This window comes from Perna viridis, chromosome 2 (assembly GCF_037379345.1).
Source record: "Perna viridis isolate PV_CMFRI_1.1 ecotype Kerala chromosome 2, ASM3737934v1, whole genome shotgun sequence".
NCBI classification, from domain to species: domain Eukaryota; kingdom Metazoa; phylum Mollusca; class Bivalvia; order Mytilida; family Mytilidae; genus Perna; species Perna viridis.
The window spans coordinates 55,236,388-55,258,203 of record NC_142446.1 but is presented as its reverse complement, the minus strand read 5'-3'; the positions used below and the strand labels follow the sequence as shown (position 1 = coordinate 55,258,203).

The following is a 21,816-nucleotide window of genomic DNA, read 5'->3' as shown; positions in this document are numbered from 1 at the left end:
ACAGTAACCCAGAATGTTGATATATAAAACTTGTGTAGTTAAGTAAATATAAATCAAATATTTAAAAAAACAAGAAACAACAAAAATATTTTTTTTATTATTTTTACTTCTGTAAATAAAAATATGAACATTGGCTGATCTTCCATTGATGAAGCATAATTAAATATCTGATGATTACTATATTACAGACATAATTTACTCCCACTCTAAGCCAATGATGAAATGAATGTGACTGGATCTGATTTAAACTTCTGCAAGAGAATTCCAGCAAATTTACATTTCCTAAGTTTTCTACAGAATTAATGGGAGAAACTGTTCTCCTTCAACCTTTTTTGATTAAAACTATTTCTCCACTCTCTATGGTAAAATTTTGATTTTAAAATAGGAGTTGAATGAAATTTTTAACATCTTCAGTGGAGGCGGAGAAATCATTTAAACCACTCAATACTGAATGAGAATCTGTTTCATAATTTCATTTACAAAAAAAGAATTTCTTTATCACTCTTGGTTATGTTAATAACAGGAGACTTGTTTTTTACATATACAATCAGTAAAGACAACATTGATTTAACTGTAAACACCTTAGAATAATTAAGACAACAAGAAAAACCTATTTTTACATCATTCAGACCTTATAGGGACAGAACTTGAAACTAATCAACTCTTCATCTTACAGCTAATTACCTTTAAAATCAAGAGCTAATGTTAGCATTTTTGAGATGTGTAAACAACAGACAGACAGACAATATATCTTATAATACGTCCAATCTAAACAGGCACATGAAAATTATTTTTATGATTTTGTTTTTCAAAAAGAGATGATAGTTGTTGGCAGAAACATGTTTGATAAAAATATTAACAGTATTTCTAAAATAACAAGACCAAATTTTGCAGTGACTTAAAATTTCAGTAAATTATGCAAAACCAAGTCAGTTAAGTTTTCCTTTCACCACTTTATAAAAATGCAGTTTATGATCTGTTCAAGGTATTTAAATAAGTCCCCAATATAATCCATATTAAAATCACCAGAACCAAGCTTCAAATATCAAAAATTTATGTTTGGTTAGGTTTCGGTGACACACATTTCTGAAATTGAATTTTTTAGGTAGAAAAACATCAAATATCATGTCAAAAAAGAATATGAAAACCTATAAACACAAATAATAGTCATGATCTACCTAAAAAGAAGAACTTCTGATCATAATGAAGCAATATGATATGCTCAAAAACCATATCTTTGTTGAGAATTCAGGTCTGGGCTTCATAAAAAAATCTCAAGTTGAAAATTTCCTCAAGTTCTGTGTTTTCCCTTAAATCTTTGATTTCAACTGTCAGATCTGATTGGTTGAAATTTATATTGAGGAGGGATTTGAGGAAATTTCTCAATTTGAGATGCTTTATGAAACTGGACTCTAAATGATTAAGCCAACAGCACAATTTATCAGTCCTTTTCCTATCCACATTTTGATCTCTTCTGTCAAACAGATAAAGGACAAACTAAAAATTAATGCTGTATTGAGACATAATGCAAGCTTACTATGTTAAAACTTGAGTAAGAATGTGCATACAAATGTTTAAGTTGCACATAACTATAAGAACAGCATTCAGTACATATACATTAGTTGAATATTGTTTAATTTGCATCAGAACCGACTGAATGAAAAAGCAGATTTGAAATTGCACATATTATGCATAATTTCGTATAGTGAGGAAAATATAAACACAAGTGAATTGAAATGAATTATCACAGATCTACTCATGGAATGTACATGCATAATTAAATAGTCAATACAAACACTAAGGAATTGGGTGTTTTAGACTTCTAACTTTACAAGGTTTACTAGAAACTAGAAAAAAATGTTTACATTTAAAGAAGAATAAAAAACTGGTTATACAAATGTATAAGAAAATACATGGAATACACTATCACAATAAAGCTACTATAAAAATTCCTTTGATATAAATACTGGAATGGGGTATATACAATAATTTAGTTCAATGACGAGTAATATAGATATACCAGTACGTAACTCCAGGGAATAGAGTGTCTTTCCTTGACTGAATGACCACTACTGGATGAAATGTTTTAGGTAAATAACTAACAATTATCAAGGAGATTTACACTTTCTTGAATATTACTAAAGGTACTTTTTCCTAAGTTTTAAAGATACCGGTAATTCAAATCTCTGTCAATTGCCCTTTTAACTACATAAGAAAGTTAATTGTAAAAATACTATTGTTCATGGGAACCAATTTTCATGGTTTTTGTGGGTACACCAAACCATGAAATTTGGTACCAATGAAAAGGAGATTTCCTTTGATGTGTATCCTGAAAACATCAAAACCACTAATTCAAGAATCTCTAAACTTGTGTTTCCTCCCTAATCCATGAACACTGGTATCAATGGATAAAACTACTATCAAAATACATTGTATCAGATAATGGCAGTGATAGAAAAAGGTTGAGGCAATGGGCCATATGCCCACTGAAGCTGAAAATGGCCCATTAAAGTTACAGGATTTTACTTTGAATGTTAGTAAATGGTCCATTATCATCTAGAATACTTGTATTCTAATACGACATGGTTCAAAGCTCTTCAGACCGCAGCCATGGTCAAAAAGTAATAAACACATAACCAACATTTCGTGCAAGTCATGGGCTGCATCTAGTAAAAAATATGAAGACACTAGTCCTATTATAATCAAAATAAATGAAGGAAAGTCCATTTTATCATTGTTTTACTACGGGCTGGCCATTTATGTCCTTATTTAAAACATAAATGGCCAGCCAGTGGTAAAACAATGTAGTTTCTGTGATTTATTTTTTAAATAAATGCTGAAAATGAACTATTTGAAAAAAAAATTCCTAACTACTGAAATGGTTAACCAATCAAAGGAGGGACAACTCTATTCCTTGACATTAACTATATAACATGCTGTAATGTAATGAAGAAAAAATAAGATCCTTGATCAATTTGATGAGATTCTTTCAATGTTTAAAAACAGATTTTAATTGTTTGATCTGTGGTTTGTAGTTTCCCTTTCAAGATTTGATTTAAAAAAAGAAAAAAAAAAACTTAACATAAAAAAGAAAAGTAGTCAACAACATGAATCGGTACAACACACAATTCAACATTTCAGTCATGTAGACAACAAAATAATTCAATTTTAAAACAGAATTTTCCAATAATTGCTTAAAACATCTTCCATGACTTTATAAAAATTATCTGAGTGAAATTAAATGAAAAATATCAAATTCTAAAACAGCTTGTTAACATTTTAAGTACTCTAGCTAAGAACCATGCAAAATGTGATTCATGGCTTGAAAGCCATATTTTTTTATTCTGATATTTTGTCTAAAAAGCAATACTAAACAGAAGTTAACAAGGGGTTTTTCATATAACCCCTGTTCATAAGAAATAAAAGTTACATAGAATATACCAGTACTATAGAGTTCAAAATTAAGGGTGATAACACTGTAAATGACACTAAAATACAATACAAACCATTGGATTTTCAATGTGAATTATCTCGTAAGAGCAGACAGAATGGAATGAATGATTACTAGTATACATTTCATTATATAGACCTATAAAGCAACTTAATAACAAATATCACATACAATGTAATACAGACTTTGCATGATTCTTAGCTTGAGTAAAGCTTGAGCTGGTACAGGACATAAAACAGTAGAAATTGCATAGAAAACTATCAGGGTATCTGCCTTTAAATTAAATATTTTTCATAAATACTATTTCAAAAAATTTCTTTATATGAATAAAGAATGTTCAGTTTGATACAATAACAAAGATAGTACTGGGAGCATCGGGGGCAAGTATGGACATTCAAGCATTAAAATGACAGCAGTCTGTTAACATTACACACTCCTATAAAAATTAATTAAATTCATTTATTCAATACTATATTGTTCTTCTAATATTCCATTCTTTCTTATGACAGTCAATGCATTCAGATATGTAGAAAATTCATGATTGTCAAATCCTAATTCAGAACTTTGTTACAGCTCGTCTTTCTTTTTATCAATCCAGTCCTGAACAGAGTTGATGTCTTTGTTAATTTCATCTGGGTTATGGCTAGGTAAGGCACTGAAAAATAAAACCCGACTAACTTAAAGAAACATGTACTTTGAAAGGCACAATTTTTGTTCTCTGCCTTTTTTTTTTTAGAGTAGACCACAGAGGGTTGCTCAAACTTTCAAATATGAAGCCTGACTACATGTAGTATATCAACATGAAAAGGTTGCATGTTTCCTGATTTCTTGCTTCAACCTAACTTTTGAATATATCACTACATGTATTTACTTGTCTGCAATCACTCAATAAATGATTATTGTGTGATCTAAGACACTAGTACTCTAGGAAGCAAGGGAAAATTAGTTTCCAGATTTATCACAAACATGATAAATTCTAAGGAAATCCTTGTTTTGATCTAAATCGATGTTGAAGGTGATTCTTTTGTTTATTTATAGGATTCATCCCTTGTTAAGTAGGAGTTTTTATAAAAATCAGACTGGAGGTGATTCATGCATATCAAAAACACACTGAATTCACTTTTATTTCTTAATTAGAATCAGTTACTGACCACATAGTCAGTAATATATTTTCAATTGGGTGTTGCACTTTCGGGATAAAATTCATATTGATTGTACACAAAATTAGCACTTTAGAAGAGTAATCATTCTAGATTTTGTTTGATTTGGTTGCATAAAAAAGGAGATAAATTTATGATTTTCACAAAAGATCTGAATATAGAAATATCATCGCTATGTGAAATATATAGCATATGTAGACTGAAAAAAAAAATCCTTTGTTCTGTAGGTATTTCTTCACAATGAATCACTTTACCATTGGCCAATTTATGTGGACTGTTACTTAAGTGATTGCAGAGCAGTAAATAGTCATATGTTTGATTTTACTGGGAAAAAAAATTGGTCGAAGCAAAGCACTCTCAAATCTAAGATCACTCTTTTTGAATTTATATACTACTTGGGCATAATATTTGATAGTGGGAGCCAGCCCCAGTGAGTAGACTTTACAGAAGTAGTAGATTTTCCTGCGATGCTGCAAGATGCCACATCATGTAAGTCCTAAAAATAATACATTTTATGAATAAAGAGAGATACATTCATAATTTTGAACCAATTTTATTTTATACGGCTAGAATACATAACCATAGTGAACATACATTTTTTTCTTTATAAAAGACATGAGATCATACCTGTTAACCCTCCCTCTTACTGGGTCAATCTCCCTCTTTGAAAAATTATCTCCTGTGGGAGGCACAAACCTCCCTTTTTCACAAATTTCATCTCCAAAAATCTCCCTCTTAGTAGAAATATTGCACAAATTATGTTCCAAAATGGCTTATTTAAATGATATAAATGCAATGTTTATTCAACATAATAATCACTCAGAAACAATCAACAGTTACTTAAACGTTTTGTTGTACTTACACTCCAATTTTGATCAGAAAAGTGTACTAAATCAACAAGATTATTATAGATTTTATATCTTTATACTTGGATTGCTAGCAAAATTATCTTTTTTGTTCTTTGAAAAAGGTCATCACACTAAATCTCCCTCTTAGAAAAACTGAAAAGAGGAAAATTTCCCTCTTTGAGCATTCAAAAGGTAAACAGGTATGCATGAGATTCAAATCAGAAATTTAATATTCAATCACAACAGACAATGAAAGACCCCAGGTGGTAGCTTCTCTGGATAATGGCAAAAATAAGCTACCCAGTAGTAATCAGAGGCAAAATTTGTCTCAAATATCATGCCATTTGGATCTTTTCTTCACACTTGAACACAAATAGCAAGCAAACATGAAAATGATTTCAGAGAGTGTCCATGGAAGACCCAGATAATACCAAACTTTGTCTGGACAAATATTTCATCATGTTTTGTAAAATGTGTATATTGGTTTGTAACTTTGTACATAACTGTAATGGTTGGAATGAAATAAACCAGACATTGCCCCTAAAAGGACTAATACCCCCAAACTTGTTAAACCCTGTACATTTTCTGACAAATGTGGACACAATTGGTATTGGGGGATAGACTAAGCACTTTTGACACACAATCTTGTTGCCATTTTTTAAAACTCCAAACCACAATCAGTACTATTTTTTTGTTGTTGACAACACAATAACAGAATAGGACTGCAAATTTACCTTAAACATAAATTCCTGAAATATGTCCATCCCAATATGGTAATTTAATGCTCCATTAAGTTTTATAACAATCCTTCAAGTTTTTGAGGAATTGTCTAAGTCAAACAGCCGTCATTTCAACAATTTTTGCCCTAACAAAAATTCCTGGCAGTATGTACATCTTCACGTGGTTATATTACATCCCACAAAGTTTCGTAACAATGCGGCAAGCTGTTAAGAAAATATAGTTCCAACAGACAAAAACAAAAAAGTAGAAATCTATACACCAGTACCCTCAGACTTCTTTTGCAGGATATATACTGATATATACAGCACTAGAAACTTCAAAATAAAGTTCATATTTTATTTGATTTGTTTAGAGATCTATATGTAGGTTCACTGTGGTTTTTTGTATATATAAAGGGATGGTCATTTGACCCAGAAGTGGTACTTAAGTGATTTGTTAGGGGACCTGAACATATGCATGTAATCTGAGTCATAAGTATCTCTATCTCTGACATCATTATGGTGGAATTAAATTTACTATATGCCACTCATATCATAGGATCAGTCAGTTTCTACATGGACAGTCTATTAACTCTTTCCTGATGTGACTTACTTTACTATAGCTGCTGATACCTTGTCCAATATCCCACCTACAAAGAATATCAAACCATTATCAGTCTACAATATGCATAGAACCATATTCTTTCATGAAAGGCTAAAAATTATAATCCAGAATTAAAACGTTTCATACTCAGATTAAGTCCAAGTCTTATACATGTTACTTGATATCCAAATAGCCCCGTGCAGGTCCAGGTGTTAAAAGAATAGGCCTGCAGCAGCGCGAAGCTTGTCGTAAACGGCGACTAAATAGTGCTCAGAACCTTAGCCGGGGGCTAGGGCGCTTTGCCCACAAAGCAACTGGGATGTGTGCCCCAGGTGGTTGAACGGGGTACCCCTGGTGTGTTACATGCTGGGGTTGTCAGGCTATAATACAGAAAAACTGACCGCAAACCATAGTGGTGAACCGTGTTGGGAAAGATGCCACGTTCCTTGCACGTTAAAGAACCCTACTGTGGTATTCACCCGGAGTAGGAACCATAGGGCTATGCCACAGGAGGCTAAATTGCCTGACCCTACCCACCTCTCCCTATTTCCAGTGGCAATCAAAATTTGTCGACCCCATTGTCCTTGTGTCCCATCCCTTTTTCATTTCATCATCATTTCATGTTCATTTTATCATCAATTTCATGTTCATCTTCTGAATATAGCTGAAATATTGCTGCTTGGACGTTAACCCCAACAAACAAACAAACAAATGATATCCAAATAAGAATACAAATACAAATTCTATAGAAGATTTCTTGCAAACTAAAAAAAAACAAACTCAGCAGAATAAATAGTACACAACATATCATTAGCAAAATATAGCCGGTATTTGTGAAGGAAAACATGGTGCCCTCACAAAATGCAAAATTTTACAAATTGAGACCACATACTTTTGTAGACAATTCTATTTCTAACATTCAAAATAGCAAAAAAACATTGAAAAAGGGCAATAACTACAACATGGCGAAACATATCAAAATGAAAATTTGATCACAGATAGACCTCATCATGCTGAACACTTTTATCCCATGACAAAATTTGGCTAAACCTAACGGTTTAGGAGATATATGCGAAAAACTACTGTCTGACCCCATGTTCTACTTTTAGTAATGGTGGCCATGTTTTTTGATGGATCAAAAATCCCCACATTAGTTCTATGCACAATACCCTAAGGAACATTCAAAGTAAGTTTGGTTCCAATTGGTCAAGTGGTGTCAGAGGAGAAGAGTTTTGAAAGAAATAACATTAAAAATAGCAAAAAAACGTTGAAAAAGGACAATAACTCCAACATGGCTTAATAGATTAAAATGAAAATTTTACCACAGATAGATCTCATCACGCTAAACACTGACTACTCTGTCAGAATTTGGTTAAAACTAGCGGTTTTGGAGAAAGTTTTATGCGAAAAACTACTGTCTGACCCCTATGTTCTATTTTTAGTAACAGCGGCCATGTTTTTCAACGGATCAAAAATCCCCAAAAAAGTTCTATGCAAGATACCCAAAGGAACATTCATACCAAGTTTGGTTCCAATTGGTCAAGTAGTTTCAGAGGAGAGGAGTTTTGAAAAATTGTTAATGACGATGACAGACGCCAAGTGAAGGCAATAGCTCACATGGCCTTCGGCCAGGTGAGCTAAAAATGATACCAGATATAGTCATATTATATTTCGGTGCATTATACTTCATTATTTGAAGACTTTTTAAACCTCTGCTATCCTACTATTAGCAATGTTTTATTAATGTCTAAAACTAAGTAATGTTTAACTATTTGTTATAACATTTGTTTTTAACCATACAAGTATTTATGTCTAGCAAGAACATTTTACCACTATTGTTTCTGATAGTTGAACTGTATTGATGGCATTGTTTTCTTGCTCATATTAACTGGCTGCATTGACTGTAAGACCAACACAAATTGACTACACAATATTTAAAATAGCAAAAAGAGGCTAGTACAACTGCCAGTGGGCCTGAAAGAATTCCATTTGCAGGTCAGTTATATTTATTTAAACCAGAAGAACTGTGAGCAACGCTCACTTGGTAATCCCACATCCCATCTCCCCTCCATATACAGTAAACCATACAGGCAACACAAAAAGTCATTCAGATGAAAAACAAAATAAAATGAGCACAATGGCATCATGTGATAAAGAATGTGTAAAAGTTTCATTGAATTCCATTTGGTGGATTTAGGAGTTGCATGATCACTGTAAACATGTACCTCCTTATTTTCACCTCTCTATTTTCAAGCAAGGGGTATAAAAATACTCCAAAAATTAATTTGGGCTTGTGGAACGAAAAGTTTATTGTGAAGACAAATTAGTATTTTACTGCGATGTCATAATTTTGTCTTACCTGGCTGACATATAGTATCACATACTGCAGAACACAGGTTACAATATTTACAGTACTGAAAACAAAACAATTAGAATATTGATTACCATTAGTAAAATTTGTACCTGGTATTCTAAAAATAGCAATTGCAGACATGTAGTTTCACCAGCAGATATTCAGTTAACTACCACAGAACAACTGTGTGATCTTTTGGATCCTGTCTTCTAATTTTGAATAGCTGTCAATTAAGATGACCTTAACCTTTAAATTTGCCATCCACAATCATAATTGACAGCTTTGCAGACTTAAAAGGCAGTGTCCAAAAGATCACATAAGTGTTCTATAGCAGTCAAGTAGGACACATTGGTATAATGTAGGGCAGATTTCTACCTAAAGAGCTATTTAAATTACTCACTAGCCTACCTAAGTTTGTATCGAAATTGGAACTGATCTATTTCAATTAGCTGTAAGTAACGTTTTATTTCAGTATGTCTCCCAGTATTCATCGGATTTAAACAAATACATGTTCCTTCATTCTATCCATTTAAAGAATATTTTTTCTGATTTATTTCTATAGGAGAAAAACAATACATTTTATATTAAAAAAAAAGAAATTCCCAGATCTACCAGAGTGCCTTTTCAGCTAAAATCCAATAATTTTTTGAAAGACTGAGAAAACTTTCATTCCAGTCATGGTAAAATTATCATAATCATGATAATTACTAAATGAGTAAGTTCAGAAAATATCAAAATCAGCCCCAAAAACATAAGTGTTTCAAATAAATTTGAAAATTGCATAATTCACTATTTGAATATGTACCTTCATTAAAAACAAAGTTTCATTGCTGTTAATGCATGTGTTGTAGATGTAAAACAGTCGTCTGTACCATCACAACTCCTGACAAAAGATTTTGTTGTTCATACCTTGCGCTATTTATATACAAAATGTGTATTTTTGGATTAAAAAAACTACCCCTTATCCTCTCATTTTTTGAAATTCTTTGAAAACTGTATGGAAGCAGTTTTGTTCCCTCCTTGTGATTACATTATGACACAACAGCTTGCTTTTTCTGTATGTTAGTAATCTGGTAGTATTTTAGCTTTAGAATAGGCAAACAGAAAATTTCAAACAGTAAGCTGAAACTTTGGCAAAATAATAGGCCTTAAACTAGTGTAAGTCAATTTACCTCCTTGAATTATATCTTACATACAACCTGTAATCAGTGCCTTTTTTTAACAGTAATGATTTATGAATTCATAGTATTATTCTGTTAAAGAAAATAAGAAATCTTGGACATGCTAGAAATCAACATAAATACATGTTCAGTAATTCTACAGACAAGGGCTTCAGTGATTTAAATATTTAAATTGATTGAAGTGTCAGTATTTGTAAGAATCAGGCAAAATGGGAGAAATCAGAAGCATGCATGTCCAAAACCTCACTGATCTGACAATATTGTTTTCTCAAGTATTCTTTTGCTATTTGAATAGACCACTATTTGATCTCTGTATCACATGCTTTGCTCAGAAATTTTTCAAAAGCATGTTAGAAAAATGAGGTTTTGACAGAATTATCTACTCTTGAAATGTTCATTTTCAGTGCATTTCAATGAAATTTTAACTCAATGGTCCAGCGTGATATGGAAAATTTTGTCTGTTTTCCTTGATTCTAATGGTGCAAATAGTCAAATTACATGTACACCATCAAAATGATGGGTTTTTTCCATACCATGTTTCATCTAGTGCCTGATTCTTACAGGGACAGGCACTTATATATTTAAATCCAACAACAAGTTATTTAACACAAAAATGACTCAATCATACATGTAAAACAACTACTGTACATATACTTACTTTGCACATTTTACAGTTTGGTTTAGTTGGACTGGTTTCACATGGACAATCTTGTTCACATAACTTACAAAACTGAAACATAAAAGTTATAAGAAAATAATAATTAAACAAGAACTACAGTGAGCATAGCTTATGAAAAGAAACCCTTCCTCAGCCCTACAAAGACCAAAGCAAGAAGTGAAAAATCTAGGTTAAAAATATTGTTGCAGTACGTTATATATAATTTAACCGTTAAACAATTCTTTAAAACAATGACAAATAACGCTTTTCCCTTTCGCTTTACTTGCATTTTAAGGCATCAAATTTAAGTTGAAACTAATTAAACTGTGTAGTGGCCAAATGTGTCATATCTATTACAATGAATGTTTTAAAAATTTTCAAACACAGTATTTTGAAACCTCATGAATTGTATCCAATAAATGGTATCGATGCTTCAAAATAGTTTTTATCTTGTTTAAGTTGGCATTTCATTTAACATGTTAAAATTGCAGTGAACCTATATATCACAGTAAAATCATTGCTACAATGTAAATGTTTGCATTACATTGAACCCATCGAAATTGCAGTTAATGCATTATAGTAGCTTTTCACCTACAACTATGGGTTAGAATTAAACTCCTTAGGAAACAATTTTAATGCATTAATGATCATTGTATTCTAATATGATAAAATGTAATTGGTCTAAAAAGTGTTTTTATATAGAATTAAATTCACATTTAACAAACCACTTTCAACGGGAACTTAAATATACACATCCTGCATCCAATGTCAATAGTGACATCGGCGTAACCAGTGCTTTCATTAAGAGCCGGTACCTGGTACTTTTACCTGGCTATGGTAGCGTCTGGTACCGGCAGAATAAAATAAAAGCAAAAAAATCATCAAAAAAAATTTTTAGTGTTGACAACGAGTCAACAGGTGAAACAGACTTTTACAGAATTCGAATATGATTTAAGGGACAACCATTCGATTCGGCGGGGAGGGAGAGTTTTGGTAAAAGTACTCTGGCAACCCTAAGTTTGAAAAGAACATGTCTGGCCTTTGCTCACAAGAACATAAAAAAATATTGGCTCCGAGATTCAACACTGCTAGAGATTATAATAGAAAATAAATACATTGTAATGTTTAAAAAATTCTGTCCATCTATAACTCAACCAGACTAAAACTGCCATCCTTGTTCTTTTTCAGAAGCAAAGAATTTCTTATCAGACTATGATTTTTAGACCAACATTTCAAAATAAGACACATGCAATTGCTCTACATGTCACAGTAATAATTAGGCAATAAACAACAACAAAGTTTTAATTTTATTATGAAACTAATCAGCACTAGGAACCACCACATGTTATGGAATTTCATTTCATAAATGTTCAGTTTTGTCCCTATGTTTTTATTTGCATATGGTAGTGTTCAAATTTTGTAACAAGTAAATAAAAGCCTATCAAAATATGACATTTATCAAAATTTCATATAAAATGGCATAGTATTAAACAGTCAACAAAGTTTGTCAGCATTAGTCTGGTGGGAATCATGGGGAGCTCCTGGATTTCAGGGTTTTGAGACTAAATCAGTTATGATTCATCATATATCTTGATTTCAAATTCATATATTTTAAACAAAACTGAAGCAAATATTGCACACTTAATCCCATATTTTCAAGTTAAAATTTAAATCTCAAAAAGGCTAACATCCAGGAGCTTCCGGAGGGCTTTGCCCCCCCGACCCCCTCACCAAGGCGTTGCCCTGGACCCACTAAGGGCCTTTAGCGACCACGAGACCCCTTGCCAAATTTATTTGGTACCTCCTACTTTCTGTAAAGTACCTCCTGCCTGAAAAATTAATGAAACCCCTGCATAACACTGTCAGTTCCCCATTTTCAAACTTTGTAAATGCCATTTCAAACTCTGAAGTTCAACTTTTATTGCACAAAAGTTCAAGATATGGCACAGTCACAATATATCGGTATAATATTCAAGGATCACAGACCAGGGGATAAAAATATCAATTTTGATATGAAACACTCCATTCATATCATTTCTTACACTGTATATTCTTTCTTTCTAACAGCAAGTTTTATGACAAACATATGATTAAATATGGAGTTTAAACCCATGATTTCCTATTTTCAAGTATGTCTAGAACATTTAAAAATAATATATGAATGCTTCTTTGAAAGGAATAAAAGTTATATGAAACGGACATGCAACAAATCTCTAGTCGGCAGGTACTTGAAAATGAATGTTTTCGCTTTTTTAAATTTTTAATAAACTGCAATTAACAAAATATCCATAAAGTCATTATGTATCATAATTTTAGAACTAAAATTTGTCCACAATTTAAGCATAAATCAACAGTTTCAAAGAATATTGTTCATTATCATGCAGCTCAAATTGGCAATAATGTACACTGTGCAAATATTGCATGATTTCGGCAAGTCTTTTAACTCAGCTGCAAGATTTCAAAGTTGTGAATCTCTTTAATTACAGGCCTACATGGTATGTAGAAAGTAACAAAAACAAGCATGAAAAAAGTGCCTGTGAACTAAAATTCTGAATTTATCTTCCTTCCAGTTTGCATAAGTGAGATGTAAACATAATAGTAATTAAGTTGGCAAAAATCAATTGAGTGGGATGGGGCATCAACTTTAAATTATCATAACTTTTGAAATTTTCAAGATAATTCAAAAATTCTTTCGATTCCCTACACTGCCAACAAAACTCTTTTTATTAAGCTTTACCATACATGTGTACCTTCTGTGTGAGACTCGTAAAAATAGTAATGGACATAAAAAAAACCTTTGGCATGAAGGGGGTCGGAAGGATTTTTATTCTCAAGTTTTTTTTTTTGATGAACAAGTCAAAAAATGTTTTTCCAAAAAGAGTTATATTTTTTCGGAGGCAGTTTAGGTACTTGACAACAGCAACATGCAGTGGTACAGCAGAGATACATGTAAGCACATCCAAGTTTTTTTCCCAAACTTTCTAAAATCACATCATATTCACTTCTTTTAATAAGTAAAAAAAGAATAGAAAAGACTTGAAAACTATCAGAAAAGATTATGTTATTTTTACTGAAACGCAATCTTAACCTTTATATTTTCATTTGTTTGATTAAAGGAAATGGTGAGTTTTCTACATAAGGAAGGTCATTTACAAAAATACAATTTCGGGACATTTCCTTTTTCTGTTAGTATATTAAGAACTTTAAGAGAAATTAAGAAAGTACATATTATAATCATAGAGCTCACAATGCTTTGCGGTGCTTGCTATAAAATTCTAAAAATTATTCTATATGAAAGTAGAGGTTTACACAGAAATATCATTTCAAAATTATTTTTCTTAATGAAACATTTTACAGAACCAAAATTGGATATAAAATAACAGTCTTGAAAAATGTGACGTCACTAACGAGATTGGCGACCTCTCCTATAGAGACTTCGATGGGAAGTCCCTGCATGGAGTATAAAGCCATACAAAGGAGTAACGTACATTGTTTATGTATAGAAAGAGTAATCAAGGGAACCAAGGTTATAGTGGTAATCAAAAGAATGTAATCCAGGGACAAAGACCAGACATGGAAAACAGACATACACAACAAAGAACATAAAGTAACTAAAATCATACATACAAAGTAACAAAAGTAAATGAGCAACTCGGACTCCACTAAAAACTGGGAGCATGGACCAGGTGCACCGGTAGGGTAAGCGTCCTCTGCCTTTCTAGAAACACACCTTACAATATTCACAATAGCCACAGACTGAGCCTTTAGCGTATTCTACTTGTTGGTCATCTACTTTTACTTCTTCTGTCTTATCATTTGATGCAACTAGAGACATAAAAACAATGAGGAGAAGGTATGAAAATAGAAATCTTTCTTGAACCATCGTGTTATTTAATTTCCAAAGCGTTAATGTCCGAGACGAATGCCAGTCAATTCGTTCCAAGTCAAATTCGTTCCATGCCAATTCGTCCCAGAATCTGGGACGTTCTAAATAGGTTTTTAAATTTGTTCCAACAATTTTTCACCAATTTTCGGTTATTTCATTTCATTTTATAATTTAAGTCTATTTGATGATAACGATAACCATTTTTTTTTGTTTTTTGTTGTTGATTAGCTTTATATAGGCCAGAGAATATTGAATAACACGTCCATTTTCAGGCACATTATTTTAAGTATATATGGTTATTTCTACAAAATTCATGATAATTTCTGTATCAAAACACAAAAAAAATAATAATCTTATATTACTGCATTACTTATAACGAAGTTTTTACAGATAAAACGAAGCGACCACGTTATCAGGTACGAATATGTTGGTACGAATTGGAGTAGGATCGAATCATCCACCAAGACAAATGCATGCGCAGTTACTGCCCTTTATCAAACACTGAGAAGCAGCCCGTGGAAACAGGAGTTCGGAATTCTCGGACTTTTACGTCTTTTGAACTAAAATCAGACTTCCGAACGGTATTTTGTAGATAGTAGTTTGAGATAATTCCAAACCTTCTACAAAAAACACCAAACTATTTAAAATTTTCTCCATTGTGTTTTTTTATCAGCAGCTTGCTTATGAACTTCGGCATATTTGTCGCTAAATTAATGTTTTATTTGAGTATATTTTTTCATTTCGAATATGGCAGTTTGTTTTTATTTCAACTGTTTGCTATATTTTCATGTTTTTATATTTTTATATATCAAAAAATTGATTAGCAAAACGAACGAACATTAATGATATGCATTCATTATTGTTAACAGTGCCGCCATGATGAAAGTACAAATATTTTATTTAGCTCGAACACAGTTACAATAATGAAGAATTATGATAAATAACTTAAGTGTTTATCATATACCATGTATTTGTTAATTATAATTTGTCTAAATCATGTGCTGTAGTCTAAGTAAATGAGTACAGTTCAAATTATAGGAGATATGGTACACAAGAAAGTTTCTTAAGCCTTACATGTATACATGTTCCATAGTCCATACAAACATTTTTATAAAGACATGAAGAGTTGTTGTTGAGTCAATGACTGTTGATTTTCTTTTAAATGAATTTTAACAGTCTATGATACAAACTTGTTGAACATGATGAGGGTAACACATACAAAACCTTACAAGAATCTGTTATTTGTGTATACAGTACCCCATATTTCATTTTTGAGAACAAAAATAAATTCATGTACAAGGTCAAGGAAACTCCAGTGAAACAAGTATTGCTGAACAGTTGACCAAGAGCAATCAAAAGCAATATTTAATGTTCCAATGTATTGTACATGTAAGTCATATGAGAACATTTCATACATAACTTGAAGTAAACTACATGAATTATATGGTTTGGAAATTAATCTAAACATTAACATATACATTTGTATGACCTTGTATATTACACAATTTTCAATTTTTTAAGAAGTTTATTGTGCTATTTTTTTTTTTTTACTTTTTTAATAGATCCATAAATGCAAGCTGTTGACTTACATTGTATATCAGTAACTAAGGATAAGGTACTAGTTTTATCAGTCGTCAGATTTCTTTTGCACAGTATAATGTTGTCATGAACATGTACAATTATACCATAGTCATCACAGTATGATAAAAGTCTATCCATGTTGATTTTCAGTATCTCTTTCCATATTAAAAGGAAATATGTTTTGATATTTTCCAGAAAATTTTGGATGCAGCCGTCATGTTCTCCTACCAATGATACAAGTTACCAGACAAGTCATACATAACAGGAAGCTCTGTTCAAATGAAGTATGATAATAGATTGTGTAGGTTTTTGAGGTTCTGTATACAATATTTTTATGCCTTTTTTTTTGAAAAAAAAATTAATATTGATTTGGGGTGTTCCAAAGGTAGGAACCACCTCTTTTGTTGGGAAATGTTGGAAGTAATGTGGAAAATTTTTGCAAAAATGAGGAAATTAATAGCTTGGACCCCCACTTTCAAAGTCTTTTGATTGTTCACTAGAAACTCCCATTAGTCAATTTATTTTAGAAATGTATTTGTATTATTTCTACATATGTAATGTAGATAGATCCCATATGTGTTTATTGCTTAAAGTGTAGCACTACAGTTCCCATGACACTTAAATGAAGGTTGTAACATAGACATAATATTTTAGCATAATGGGATGTTTTGTTTGAAGAAAAAAACATCCAATGAGCCATATAATGTAGGGTTTACTTAAATATAGGTCTACTTCAATACAGGATTCATGAATCACAATAACTATGAATATGAGTATTATGTATATATATATTACTGATTTTTATACTTCCAGGTCATCCATGGCATATATATGACTGAAAAGAATTCATACATGTATAATTTAGATGATCTTCAATGCTGTTCAAATCTCTGCTTGCACTGTAATGAAAGCTGATATGAAGCTGATGTTTGAAAATAAATATTTTCAAAATCATATTTCTTATGCAAATGTACAAGAATTAAATGTGTTGTGCTTCAAAAGTAAAAGTCACTTTCATACATGTATACAATAACAGCCATGTATACTTCTTGACAGTACCCTCCTGGAATACAACCTAGAATCCCTTGCACTGCAAGCTGTCATTCTATCAACTGAGCTAAAAAATTACTTCTTTGTTTTCTGTAGATTAGGTTGATTATGGTCTTTTGTAAATAGTTTTACTTTATTTGTTTTTGGGCCTTTTTATAGATTGCTTAATGGTATGTGGTTTGCCCATTATTGATATCCATGTGGTTATTTCACTTGTGGAAGCTTAATCGTTACTTGCTTTGTTTTTTGAATGACTATCTCATTGGCAAACATAAATGGTACATGTATTTAAGTTTTCTACTTATGACTAGTGAGTGCTAAATCTTTCACTACTTCTCGAACAAGTAATTTTGTATAACAACTATTTGGCTAAGCAACTGTTGATTCTGTGAGGTAGCACTATGAAACCGCCTCAAAATGTCATGATAGTAGAGTAGTATAAAGCAGGATCATTTCATACAGTAAAACATTCTTGTCCTGAAATGCAAGAAATAATTGCAATATGCATTGAAACCACAACCAATCAATGAAAAAAAAACAAGTTCCATGGGTAAATAGAATAAAATAAAAACATTCACAGACATTAAACATTTTGAAAAAGAAGGATTTATTGTTGAATTTTGAGCTAATAATCATGCCATGTACTTGCACCTATAATTTACATTGAATTGATCTGAATTCATGGTTTCCTTGTATAAAATCTACAAGACTGGTAAATTGTGATTTTTTTTTGTTCACAAGTTAAGAGAGATGTTGAGGTGATGATAATCATACCATAAGCTCATGATGCACCTGTTTAATTGGACATCTTATCAAATGATAATTATTAGCCAACTGTGCTGGTAATACCTGTTCATTGATCAGAGGGGGTTGGCACACCTCCTTTTTACCAGAAAATTAGTCATTTTCATGTGTAAAATTGACAAAACATGGAAAATAATGTGTTAGCATCACCATCACTTTGGCTTGCACCCCTCCTGTTCAAAGTGTCTGGAGCCGTCCATGTTCACTAACCTGTAAATGGCTTTCATCATATTTTGCTTTAACCGTCTAGCATGAAACAAGTTGCCTGTCTGGAAACTATTTTAATATTCTCCATAAAAGCAATAAAGAAATATATAAAAAAAACAATACAGTGCTTATGTAGCAAACCATGTTGTACTCCAGCAATGCTAAAGGTTGTCTGGCAAGCTATTTTCTGACTTGGTGCCATCCTGGGGTATAGAGGAACGGAATTCCAACCTCTTACGTTGTAGGAGTAACAGGGACGGATCCAGGATTTTAAATAGGGGCGCACAGCAAAAATTCTGCCGAGCGGAGCGAGGTGACACAAATTTTGAGGTTAAATTTTTGAAACAGTATAGAGTGGGTGCAATGTAGATATCTTTTGTGGTAAAATTAGCGAGAAATTTTAAGTCTCAACTTGAAACCGCCTAAATCTACCCTTGACAACCCATGCACTGCAAATTTTAGGGGGCGAACTCCCCCACCAGAATACCCCTCCGTGTAACCATGTTGATTTTCATGAGTGGGGTCGGGGCTAGGATCACATTTGAAATGGCAGGACAATGATATATGATTTTATATAAATACAAAGATGCAATAGGCGAAAAAGAAGGTTCTGGTTTGAATATTACATAAAAAGCCCCTTTTCCCCCTTACGATTCAAATGGATATAGAAATTTATCATTATTTACCTGGGAGGGGGGACTGGTCATTTTGAAATCATATAAAATTTTCTTGACCCCCCCCCCCATGATATTTTCTTATCCCCCTTAAAAACATTTTTTTTAAATGTGATATCCCCTCTATTAAACATACGTATGGAATTTTCATATACGTGTAACAACTCCTACATTATACCAGAGCTTGCCGAAACTACGCAGAGTTTTTGTATCGCGCTAGAATTCTAACAAATAAACTTCTGGAACAGGGTTGTGTTGCTACAAGATTGAAGTCATCCCTATAGAAGTTTTATGTTATGGTCGTCATCATGAAATCGTGGATCGCTATGGTGTATCCATCTGCGCCATGAAAACTGAGTTGTTCAACGTGTCATGGTTTTCCTTTCCTCTTTCGTCTACCCCGGACTTGACTTATTATGAGCAACTCGGCGGGTGTATCTAGAAAAGCAGAGGACGCTTACCCTACTGGCGCACCTGGTCCATGCTCCAAGTTTATAGTGGAGTCATAGTTGCTCATTTGCTTTTGCTAATTTGTATATTTGATTTTAACAAATTTCATGTTCTTTGTACGTCTGTTTTCAATGTATGGCCTTTGTCCCTGAATAACATTCTTCTTATTACCGTTATAACCGTAGTTCCCTTCACTACTATTTGAAGCAAAAGCAGTTGAGATGTTAAAGAATTCTTACAATAAAAAAATCAAGTCTTCAATTCCAAAACTTGATACTTGGGAAAAGTCTTATCAAAATCAAGCAGAATCAGACACAGCTCTTGAGATTCAAGATATTGGTAAGGAAATTGAATCGTCAGCAGATAAGTCGGACGAACTTGATTTAATAACTGTAATTGTTTTAGGTCCTGATGGTTATGTTGATGTGTGAACTTGATTTTACCAGAGATCATGCATGTGACAATGAAATAAAATGTTTAATGGTAGTAAAATATGTTTTAATTTGACTGGTGTAATGCTCTGTTTAACTAAAAATTTGGATCCCCCTTGAAATCCATGTGCAAAAACATGACCCCCCCTTCTTTGAAGTTAAAAAAAAAACTGAACCCCCTTTTCCACTTACAGAAAAAAAATGACCCCCTGGATACATGTACTTGCTTTGTTTAAATTTTCAAATAAATGTCTACGGTTTGAATATTATTTGTAAATTATTATATAAAGGATGCCGAATCTAGAGGTTTAACTTAAAAAAAAAAACAAAGCTGTTATGCATTTGGCTAATTACAATATTCGTTATGTTTCGGCTAAATTTACATCCAATGAAATGAACATCTCGTTAGCGAGAACTCAGCGTTAATTTATATATTTATCGGGCATTTTTAAAGAACCCAAAGCTTTTCCGAGAGGAAATAATCGCCATTTTTTTTGCGGTGTGTTATTTCTCTGTTTCCTTCCCCTTTCCCTATGATATCCCCTGCTGAGAAGAGAAAAACCAAGACAGAAGTGAAAGTAGGAGGTCAACTTGTTTGTCATTCGCAACGCGTAGTTTAAAAGTTATGATATACTGTGTCTAAGATATTTTAATGGTATGTAGTTCATTTACGTGTGACATGTTTCGCCAAATTACACATCTACTGGTGTTTCGGGAGCTAGCGAGCAGTGGTTTCCCACACTGCTTATTGATCACCTATACCTACATGTATCTAAATCCGTATGATTGGTGGGTATGTTAATTCTAGCAGCAATACAATGTTTTGATTGGTAATTTATGGAGCATTTATGTGTCAGGGAGTGAAATGGGTGTGTTAACAAATCTCAGATCTGTCAAATTCGCTATTATCACCATCGGTAAAATCAATAAGATTCAGATAAGCTGAATGATTTCTGCTGTTTTTCTAAATCATTAAAATTTGAGCACTTTCATTTATTAAAATATCCAAAGTATCAAGAGTTGAATTCAATCTGACAAAGATCGATGTGATCAGAGAGGGAGGAAGAGGATCTTAAATTTATACAACAATGTCTTAACAATCTCTGCATTTATCTGTCACAGAAAAGCAATCCAATTTGCTTAACTTTTTTGAAAGGGTGATAGATCGACTTTAAAAGATGGTTTAATGACACAGATTCGGACGAAAATGATGTTTGACTTAGTTCTTGTGGTTGAATTATGAAGAACTTGTTTAATCGTATCATCAAAATGACCACACTTATATGTACCAGTGATTTTAATTTCTCTAGAGCTGTGGACCTACGGTCAAGCTTAGGGAAGAGAAAACTTTACCTGGGTATAATTGAGTTAGACAATACAGACAGAAAGATTTACCATTGTTGTTAGTTAATTTTATGTTGTAGCTTGTGCTGTTAAATCTGTCTCATTCAACCTTATCATACTTCCTTTGGCAATTTATTTTCTGCATGAAAGGAACTTTTGGTCTCAAGTGACAGTATTAAATTCCTCAGAATAATGGAAAAAATGGTGATATTGTGATGCTGTGATTTCGATACTGGGGAAGTTGGTATGGGCACGGGTATGGGTTACACAGTTTTGGGTGTACCCTGTTTAGGCTGTGTGTAATGCATTGTATCAATATGGAATAGACATTGTCAATAAAAGCGAGCACAGTGAGGTTTGCTATACTTAAAATGTCATTTTAACCTCAGCAGATCCAGCAATATCCAGCCTTTTT

The 21,816-nt window shown here is 32.4% G+C and overlaps 2 protein-coding genes across 14 annotated transcripts in view; one reads left to right on the top strand and one right to left on the bottom strand.

Annotated features, from left to right (window-relative positions):
* Positions 1-78: 78 nt before the first annotated feature.
* On the bottom strand, positions 79-14,921 carry LOC148626109 (uncharacterized). Its single transcript, XM_088569772.1, has 5 exons — positions 14,705-14,921; positions 10,975-11,046; positions 9,142-9,196; positions 6,792-6,828; positions 79-4,106 (listed from the first exon to the last, which is right to left on the bottom strand). The coding sequence occupies exons 1-5, from the start codon at positions 14,855-14,857 to the stop codon at positions 4,019-4,021; spliced, it is 405 nt and encodes a 134-aa protein (XP_088425898.1). The 5' UTR covers positions 14,858-14,921; the 3' UTR covers positions 79-4,018.
* A 5,649-nt stretch (positions 14,922-20,570) lies between these two features.
* Positions 20,571-21,816, top strand: part of LOC148626108 (uncharacterized) — a 68,511-nt gene continuing 67,265 nt past the window's right edge. For 11 of the 13 annotated variants that reach the window (XM_088569750.1, XM_088569756.1, XM_088569755.1 and 8 more), the window contains exon 1: positions 20,571-20,712. The gene's annotated coding sequence lies outside the window, so the exon portion shown is untranslated. Of the gene's footprint in view, positions 20,847-21,816 lie in introns of all 13 variants that reach the window. The other 2 variants (XM_088569744.1, XM_088569743.1) reach the window with 2 other exon arrangements.